This window comes from Neoarius graeffei, chromosome 12, assembly GCF_027579695.1.
Source record: "Neoarius graeffei isolate fNeoGra1 chromosome 12, fNeoGra1.pri, whole genome shotgun sequence".
NCBI classification, from domain to species: domain Eukaryota; kingdom Metazoa; phylum Chordata; class Actinopteri; order Siluriformes; family Ariidae; genus Neoarius; species Neoarius graeffei.
This window is the reverse complement of record NC_083580.1, coordinates 69263760-69274161: the sequence shown is the minus strand read 5'-3', so window position 1 is coordinate 69274161 and position 10402 is coordinate 69263760. Positions and strand designations below refer to the sequence as shown.

At 42.3% G+C, this 10402-nt stretch overlaps 1 protein-coding gene across 1 annotated transcript; it reads left to right on the top strand.

Moving 5' to 3' along the window:
* Positions 1-6597: 6597 nt before the first annotated feature.
* On the top strand, positions 6598-10071 carry si:dkey-175m17.7 (uncharacterized). The gene is made up of 3 exons (XM_060934920.1): positions 6598-8710; positions 9287-9592; positions 9806-10071. Exons 1-3 carry the CDS (start codon positions 6598-6600, stop codon positions 10069-10071), a joined length of 2685 nt encoding a protein of 894 aa, XP_060790903.1.
* Positions 10072-10402: the final 331 nt, after the last annotated feature.

The following is a 10402-nucleotide window of genomic DNA, read 5'->3' as shown; positions in this document are numbered from 1 at the left end:
TGAACCGAATTGTATACACTCACCGTCCATTTTAATCGAAACACGTGCCGTTCTGGTGATCCGCATGCGTAGCACGCGATTGTTACACTCTTACATATGAGTGTATGGGGCAGTAGCTACAAAAACCTTGACCGGTTGACCCTCAGAATGTTGGAGGTTCTATTTGAGACCAATGCTCATCTATCCTGAAATTTTCATGAAGATTGGTCCAGCTGTTTTCCCGTAATATCGTTAACAAAGAAACAAACAAACAAACAAACAAACCTGACTGAAAACAATACCTCGCCCCCTGGTAGACTCCATCCTGGGCGAGGTAATAATAATAATAATAATAATAATAATAATAATAATAGTAATAATAATAATTAGCACTGTCGCCTCACAGCAAGAAGGTTCCAGGTTCGAACCTGCCAGCTGATTAGGGCCTTTCTGTGTGGAGTTTGTTCTCCCCGTGCCTGCGTGGGTTTCCTCCGGGTGCTCTGGTTTCCTTACACAGTCCAAAGATGTAGATTAGGTTAACTGGATACTCTAAATTGTGCATATCTGTGAATGCAAGTGTGAGTGGCTGTCTGTCTCCCTGTATTAGCCTAGTAATAAACTGGCGACCTGTCTAGGGTAAACCCCGCCTCTCACCTAATGACAACTGAGACTGGGTCCAGCTCATCCACGACCTGCAATGGATAAGCGATATAGATAATGAATAATAATAATAATAATAATAGAAAAAATGTTACTGTAGAGTGTAATGCAATTTTGTCTTTATTTTCTCCTTCCTTTATTTTTATTCGATAGGTCTATCAGTCAACAGACCAACAGACCTGTCTTCATTTGTTATGAACAAAATGTACTATATTGTATTATTTTCACAATATTTTCAGAAATAGCTAAAGCACACAATTACTCTGCAGCTCAGCGTCCATTTTACTGTAATTCATTGTGAATTCACACTATACAGTCATATATGTGACTTCTAACTGTTATTTGACTGTTAATCCAAAAACCCAACTCGTACAAATGAATCTGAATTTTCAATATTAAATGGACTGAATTTCTTCTATAGGTGACATCAGTTCACGTAGATACAGAATGTCAAGTAGAGGTCTGGTCCAAGAACATACTGTATTTAACAACAATTTTACATTTGTGAACTCTTGAAAACAAAGAAAACATGCCAAAATATACTATAAACAATAAAAATGGGTGGCACGGTGGTGTAGTGGTTAGCACTGTCACCTCACAGCAAGAAGGTCCGGGTTCGAGCCCCGTGTCCGGCGAGGGCCTTTCTGTGCGGAGTTTGCATGTTCTCCCCGTGTCCGCGTGGGTTTCCTCCGGGTGCTCCGGTTTCCCCCACAGTCCAAAGACATGCAGGTTAGGTTAACTGGTGACTCTAAATTGACCGTAGGTGTGAATGTGAGTGTGAATGGTTGTCTGTGTCTATGTGTCAGCCCTGTGATGACCTGGTGACTTGTCCAGGGTGTACCCCGCCTTTCGCCTGTAGTCAGCTGGGATAGGCTCCAGCTTGCCCGCGACCCTGCACAGGATAAGCGGCTACAGATAACGGATGGATGGATGGACAATAAAAATGATAAAATTCCAAAATAGATAGGTCATTACATTTCCTGTGTTTAATATTTAAATAATAATTATCAATCAATCATTCAATCCACACACTTGGTACCTTTATAAATTTTCTCAGACTTTTAATCTGATTTGAAATTACATTTAAAAGTGAATTTCATCTACAGCATTGCCGTATATTGTCTGTTAAATATAAATAGAAAACTGTAATAATAATAATAATAATACATATGCATAAAATTATTTAGCCTTTTTACACTGTGATTTGGTTATCAAACTATAACTTTGTTTTATAAGGAGAAAAGAAATAAGAAATTAAGAAGAAGAAGGCTTTATTTGTCACATGCACACTCAAGCACAGCGAAATTCGTCCTTTGCATTTAACCCATCTGAAGACACACACACGTGAGCAATGAGCACACACACACATGCACATACACCCAGAGCAGTAGGCAGCTATGCTACAGCGCCCAGGGAGCATTTGGGGGTTAGGTGCCTTGCTCAAGGGCACTTCAGCCTTGATACAAAGGGAAGGGAAAGTCCTGTTTATTCACTCAACTGCTTCCCATTTTTCCTAGCAGTCCTGGGAATTGAACTGGCAACCCTTTGGTCCCAAGGCTGCTTCTCTAACCTTCACGCCATGGCTGCCTCCATTTTTATGCATGATAAAGACAATAAAAAAGTCACAGCAAAATAATTGCATTTTAAAATCATTTACCAATTTATGACACAGGATCGTTCTGCCGTCTTTCTCCGGAGCCTTGTACCCAAGCAAGATGAAACACAGTATCTACATCAAGAAATTAGCTTATGCTAGTGTAGTTATCAGAGGTTTACCAGAGGCTCCCAGCAGAATGTCATGAATTTGGGCAGTCTCTTTATTTTTAAGTATTTTTACTAACCCTAACCCTATCACTTCAACAGGAAGTACTGAAGGGAACGGGGTCATGCATAAACTTCTAAATATTCCCATCAAAAGATTTAACTCAACGCATTCAGCAAATATCTCAAGATGCATCCAAGATAGTTTGTGCTTCAAAATCAAAGTACTCCTGTTACATGAGCATGACAAGATATGAGTACATTATATATTATGCATTTGCATTATATTACATATATTACATTGCGTTATTTTTACTAACCTTTACTAGACATATCTGTCCTGCCCGCTTCATTTGAAGAAGCTGCTCAAACAGTAAGCTGGAGGAAGGTAGTAGTCAAACAAATGCTCTTACTTGATGCAAATGTTATCCTCTTGGGCTTTGCCTGTTTCGCAGTAGACATCAATGAGAATCATTTTAAAGTTCTATATCACTATTTAGCCAAAAAAACAAACTTGCTCTTCATATCTCATCTCATTATCTGTAGCCGCTTTATCCTGTTCTACAGGGTCGCAGGCAAGCTGGAGCCTATCCCAGCTGACTACGGGTGAAAGGCGGGGTACACCCTGGACAAGTCGCCAGGTCATCACAGGGCTGACAAATAGACACAGACAACCATTCACACCTACGGTCAATTTAGAGTCACCAGTTAACCTAACCTGCATGTCTTTGGACTGTGGGGGAAACCGGAGCACCCGGAGGAAACCCACGCGGACACGGGGAGAACATGCAAACTCCACACAGAAAGGCCCTCGCCGGCCCCGGGGCTCGAACCCGGACCTTCTTGCTGTGAGGCGACAGCGCTAACCACTACACCACCGTGCCGCCGCTCTTCATATCGATTGTGCATTGTGCTGTGGATAAATGTGCATAAATGAAAATTGCTATAATGTAGTGGAGCTCTAGGTCAGCTAAAAGACCAACACACCAATAGAAACAATACGTTTGGAAAATAAAACACTCCACTAATTTGCACATTGGGCTGCAGTATTAAGAATAACATGCATTAAAGAAAGAAAAGCAGCCCATAAATTGGTCTGTACTAGATTTAAAATCCTATAAACATCTTGTCATTCGCATTTTAAATCATACGGACGCTCAGCAAATATCATTTGATCATTCATTTGCTTTGATTTTCACCTTAAGAAACATTGTCTACCGTGCAACAGATATATTCCACCGTACAAGTCAATGTGTAAGTTGATACTCTAGAAACGGTCGCACATTAGAACAAGCGCGTTAATGTAAACCTTGCGGCTGCGATTGTTATCCGAGCCATGTTGTTAAAGAAAATTAATCAACACCTTCTGATTAATCAGAATAGAGCACTCAACAGCATGATAATGTCAACAGAAGAGTGATAAAAATGCAAAAAAAATCAAGATTAAGATTTAATTTACAAAAAAATCTACTTAGCTATGTAATGGACAAGCATTTAATACTCAGGGTAAAATTTAGCGAGCTAATTAACAGTCATTCCACAAAATCGAGTCGTACGTGAGCTGATAGTCGACGAGTTGGCTATAACCCATGTATGACGAGATCGATTGGAATAACTGTTTTATTCTATCCACATTCACTGGATTTTGAGAAACAGGGCATTTTTATTTTTTGTAAATTCGATAAATAAAACCTTCATATAAAATGTCTGACAAAATTATTTCCGCTTAGAATGCAAACAAACCGGCGAAATGACAGTCGCAATTTGTGAAAAATTCGATAATAATAATAACAATGCTTGAAAAATAAAAAAAGATACGTTCTTACCATCAAATACTTTTATTCCATATTTTGTTGCTTTTTTTTGTATTTTTGGGGGTTTTGTTTTCAAGTAGTTTTTATTTCGTCCTCGGTTGGTTCAGCAACACGCGCCACCATTTTGTTTTTCTCTACTCATGGTATAGAGATCTTGCAGTCATGTGACCGGAAGGTACACAGCCGCCATCTTGTCGGTAAAAAACACCGCTGAATACTGCTGGACTCGTGTACAAAATGGATAAATTTCAACCGACGGACTACACGGCTCATTTTTCTAATGAACAGATAACTAAATATATGTCTAAAATAAACGACCTACAGATTAGTGACCCTTATCGATTACCGGACGTAGTTTTCATGACCGTGTCAGTGGATATTGAACTGCCAGAGGTGGAATACCCAGACGTGTATAATTACCTCATTAACTTTCCCTCGCTGTTCAGTGGTGAAGCACTGCGTGCTTATAAATCTCTGGACAGTTATCTTTACAGAAATTCAGGATTTGTGAGCCGCCCTCAGATGTGGCCTCTTGTAAACAAGAAAATAACAATCCTCATTGGACGGGTAAGTCACTTAAGTATTACTAGTACTGATACTAGATATATCAGTAGTATCTAGTATAGCACTGACCAGCCGATTATAGAATAGAATAGAATAGAATAGAATAAGGTAATTCCAGCTGTAATTCCAAATCGTCCGTCTTGTTTACCATGGATCTGGCGTTGGAGAGGTAGAGGCTTGGCAGTGGAGATTTGAGTGGCTGTTTTCTGAGCTTAGTCAATAGGCCGGCTCTGCCTGCAGCCTCGCTTTTGCTTCCTCTCCTGACGCCGCCTCCTTCCCCTACCAGACCCGATAACAATCCACGGAGACCCCGCTGGTCTCGCTATCTCGTCCGGAATGTTGTGCATGCGATGGAAATCGCTACAAACCGTCATTTTCTGCTGGAAACCAATGTCCAGTAAGTCCATACGGTTGTAGTGGATATTGAAGTCCGGTACAGACGAACAACACGCAAAAATACACACAAAAAAACATAAAAAATGTGCACAGGTAGGGAGAGCTTGTAGCCACAGCCGTTGTAGTAGAATTGTATATAGTAGGGTTTTCCAGAAGAAAAGGTAGACGTAGAAGCAGAAGTAGAACCAGAAGTAGAAGGCGGAAATATGACGTTTGACCGACAAGATGGCGTCTGTTACAATCTGGATCGGCTGTGACGTCACATGCAAGATCTCTATATGAGCTGAGATCCGAGTAGTAGAGTAGCCGATCAGAGCACACGATAGCTCATATCCAGTGAATATGGATAGAATAATGCTAGATGTTGTTAATGCTACCATTAATGGTGCTCATTACTACAAGGCTACACAACTGCAATGCATTAGGTACTTGCCTACTCTTGTATATTATATATTTGGTGTCACACACTACAATACTGACCAGCCAGGTTCCAATTTCACAGCATTTTTTTGTCCTGCCTAGAAGTATCGACAAAGCAGAAGTTGTTTCTATATGGCATATGAAATGTGATACCTGTTAGGAGCTGTTGTGCATACACAGTACCTGGTCAACATCCAGATCCTGCTTTATACTTTCTAAGCAAGCACAAGTGGTTGTGCAAAATTTTGCTCTGTTGTATAAATAATTACCCATTACACATGTACTTTTTGGGTGCTAGTACGTATAAGGTGTGTCATCAAAGTGATACCGTATGTGACATCAGAAAATTTGGGTCAATGTAACCATCACCCCCTTCACCGCAGGCAGAAAAAGGCAATGTTGAAAAAAGAAAGAGGATGAGGATACCATCATCAGGCTCAGTGCGTGGATGGATGCATGTGGGATTAAACGCATGGTGTGATGAATGTGTCCTGGAGTGTATGTGTTTATCTGAAGTACAGTTTTGCATGAATGTCCCTCAGACAAGGTCTGTGGCTGAGTCAACCATGTCATATCTTATATTTGTTCTCCCAGTCCTCCTCCCCTCCCCATCTCTCTCCCATCCACTACAGACCTCTGATATTACATAACGCTGATTGCTAATGGTACTGGTTGCTACTGTTAAAAAAATAATAACATGGTGTGGATTTTAAAAGATAGCATGCTAGTTAACATAATAACATAGATTGTGGGTTTTGTTGTTGTTGTTGTTGTTTTGGTTTGTTTCTTGGGGTCCAATTAACAGGAAGGTTGTGGATGACAAACAGAAGCTAATGCTTAGCTTCTGTGTGGTACTCATGACAATTTGGTAATTATGTCTGGTGTGACTAATATTGATATATTAGTCATGTATAACATAAACTTTCTTCAATATCAGTATTACCAGCCATTTATTTCTCATTTTCTCTCTGATCTTCAAACCTGCAGCTCTGCCTAGCCCCAGATGCCTCCCCTCCCTCTTGACGAGCGCATAGTGGTAATTCAGCGGCCTAAAAGCCTGGGCTTGTGCGTGGCCTCTCCACCAGCCACCTCTCAGTCTTCCTCACGTCTTACCACCCGCAACGAGCCCCCACCCCGTTTATCATACACCCAACCTCCTCTATCCCATCCCCATCTACCCTCCAATTCTTCGTCCCTGGAATGCAGGCACAGGCACTTACCCCATGGGCAAAGAGCCAAGGGCGAGAGAGGCGGCAGTACAGAGGACAGCAGCTGGATCCCTAGTCACTGTCACAGCAATGGGACTGTGACTCTGGCTCCCAGACCTTACGCACACACTCATACCATTGACATTAAAGTATCAGTGGACAAAGGAAGGACATATTCAGACAAAAGGTGCACTAACAGCTTGACTCGAGGTGAAAGTGGCAGAGAGAGCAGAGCCCAGAGGTTGTCTTCGCACTTAGCTCCAGGGCAAAGTGACAGGAAATTCAGAGGAAAGTCTTCAGACACCATTGAGAGGCACCAGATCAAAGCTCAGTATAATAACCACTATCAGAACAACCTCACAGTGTCACCCGGTGGGGTGTTGGAATTTGTTCCAGCCCAAAGACAACAATCTAAATCTAGGTGGACAAAAGAGGAAGAGTTGTTATCAAATCCACGTTTTACAACTGCCAACTACAGGGACGTGCCTTCTGTTGGTAACAAAGAAAACTCCAAACTGGGAAGTGTCCATCAGCCTCCCAAGCCCCACAGTCTATCCCATCACCTTAGCTCTACTCCATCGACCCATGCATCCATCCTAAATACCCACTATCAGGTGACCCCAAACCCTGTCCCCTTCTGGGGCCCATCTTCCTTCCCACAAGTCAGTCAAAACCGGTCCTCACGTATCAGAGAAACACACCCCCCGATCCTCCACAGCTTGCCGTTATCTCCAACCTCTTCACGTGACGGCTTCCCTAGCCCAGATCACACTTGCACTATTGACTTTTCTCGTCCATTCAACTGTGACTGTTGGAGGCTGGTGTGCTGTAGAGGAAGGGGAACTCACTCAGCTGGCTACAAAGGGGGTACTGGAAGTCCATCTTCTTCATTTTCCCGAGGCCAAAGAGTAAATTCAAACAACATAGGTGACGGTGCCATGGGATTGAAGAAATTAGGAGGGTGTCTGTCCACAGGTTCAACCACAAACACCTCTTCATCCAACAGCACTGTCTCAGAATGCCGGACAGGGCTTCTCCCACCCCTGGGCTGTGCATCCTGTTCAGGGGAAGGTGGGGGTTTTGAGAGTCCTGCTGCCTTTCACAAAAAATTGGTTGGTGGTTGTCTACCCTGTGCCCCATTCTCTCCATCTGCTCCTTTGCGTGCTCTGCAAAGTTGTGTCAGTGGCTGCAACCCCAAAGCAAGCCAGGCCGGTAGCTCTACTTGTAGTTACTGCAGTAGTGATCCTATAGTAGTGACTTTTAACCCACACAGAGGGAAACCTCCTGGCTTTTCCCACAATGCTGGGGTGCATACCATGGGAGGTCACCAACACGACGACGATGATTACAGCGTGCGCACAATTTGGCCTGATGAACTTGCAAAAAAGATGACTCACTCTAAAGCCCAAGCTAACCATCATAATGTAGGGATGAGGATGGGAACAGGAAACTCTTACATGGGGCATAACCAGAGTACCAGTAATGGAACCAGTCCAGTCATTCTAGACTGCCGTAATCTTCTCGAGTTTACCCGCTCCCAACTCACTGACCATGCAGGACGACGGCGACTCCAGCAAGGCAAGATGGCAGTTTTGGACTTCATGGGGTCAGGAAACAGGAGAGACCCAGGCCAAGACTCTCTGAAAAGGCTCTTTAACAAGGAAGGTGATGCTGGAATGGGAAATGATGATGGTCTAGATGATATGTTTCCAAGCTCCCCATCCCATCACTCTCTAACTCCTGAGTCTTCATCCTCCTTCTCCCCTCCACCATCAGCCCCTGGCACCCTGATCAAGCCCAAACCAAGAGGAAGAGATTGGGAGGGTGGGCACTCCTTACCATCTGCTCAGTCACTCCATTTGGTCCTTAACTCATTCAATAGAGACCAAGAAGAGGAGAAGAGGAGAGGTAAGAGTTTTTTTTTTTAATTCTTATAAGTACATTGTGATTTTGTTCCCATTTTCCCATGAAAGGAACTCAGCTTCACATTTACATGTTATTGAAATGCATTGCTTTAAAAAAGCCACAGGATAATGACTGATAATCATAGCTGTGGCTAAAAGAAAACAGGAAAAAAGAGAATGGAGCAGCATGATGATGTGAATACAAACATGATTGATCAAAATCAGGAAAATAATATTATATTCTTGCAAAATTCTGTAAATTCATGCAAGAACTATATTTTTTTCCATGTTCCTCTGCTCCACTTTCTCTGTGCTCTAATCCCTTCTGCTGTTTGTATGTCATTACAATTATGTAAGCATAACAGGATGCCCAAAGCCATATTCAGAACTAATGCCATTTCAATATAATGTGCACCATAGATGAAAGTAATAGCACATATTATGGAGTGTCTTTTGGATGATGTTCTCTCTTTTATAACCTCCCACTTGCTTTCCTAATTACTAGCTCACTTGCACAACAGGTGCACTTATTTCACACAGAGGACAAGATAATGAAAAGGGTTCTGTTTTTCTCTGTCAGTGCACCTCTCCCTTCCGCTCTCATCCTCCCTCCCTGCATCTCTGTCGGATGAGAGTGTAATGACTCCAGATGTGGAGAACGCGGTAATCAGCCCCATTCTACCTTTCCTTTTCTTGGGGAATGAAAGAGATGCTCAGGACCTGGACCTGCTGCTGCGACTGAACATCAGTTATGTGGTCAATGTCACCACCCACCTGCCGCTCTATCACCTGGATACGGGTCTGGTACGCTACAAGCGTCTACCTGCGACTGACAACAGCAAGCAGAATCTCAGACAATATTTTGAGGAGGTCTTTGAGTTTATAGGTGAGTCGATTTTTGGATAAACATAATCTGCTTGTTCTACAGTCATCCATCTGCATCTTGTATTTTGTGCCATCTCGGATTTTTGGTGTTTAGGTCTGTGTTTGGCTCTGTGCTTCTTTGGTGTGTCGCTGTTTGTATTTAAGCTGACGAATCCATTGAAATAATCAGTAAATGAATAAATAGCATCTATGTCGATGTGCCATTGTTTTTCAGAGGAGGCTCACCAAAGTGGCCGAGGTGTGTTGATTCACTGCCAAGCAGGCGTGTCTCGTTCGGCGACCATCGTCATTGCTTACTTGATGAAGCACACCCTCATGACCATGACCGATGCTTATAAATACGTGCGGAGTCGCAGACCGGTGGTGTCTCCCAACCTCAACTTCATGGGCCAGCTGCTGGAATTTGAGCGAGATCTCAACTCCGGTGTTACACCTCGAATCCTAACACCCAAGCTGAGTGGCCTGGAAACACAAGTCTAAATGATCTAGGATAATATATTTTATTATCCTAGATAATAAAAAAAGGAAGGAATAGAAAGCATGGATTTACAACATGCTTACTGTGGACGAAAAAAAATTGAATAAATATAATCTATGGAAAATGCAGTAGATAGAATGTGCGAAGGAAATATTGAAAAATGATGTACTTCCACTCTTTTGAGTATTTCTATTGCGTAATTATAGCACCGAAACAGACGTAGGCAAATGGGTGTTTGTATAATCAACCTCACAGTGATACCGTACTGTGCTCATAAAAATGTGCCAAGTTTTATAATGTGATATACTACACAGTAAGACATTATAACTATTA

What these genes read in the sequence shown, in the direction of transcription:
- si:dkey-175m17.7 (XM_060934920.1), top strand. Translation starts at nt 6,598, where the DNA reads ATGCCTCCCCTCCCTCTTGACGAGCGCATAGTGGTAATTCAGCGGCCT. An exon ending in AGAAGAGGAGAAGAGGAGAG is followed by an intron (nt 8,711 to 9,286) that starts GTAAGAGTTTTT and finishes TTTCTCTGTCAG; the next exon opens with TGCACCTCTCCCTTCCGCTC. An exon ending in GGAGGTCTTTGAGTTTATAG is followed by an intron (nt 9,593 to 9,805) that starts GTGAGTCGATTT and finishes ATTGTTTTTCAG; the next exon opens with AGGAGGCTCACCAAAGTGGC.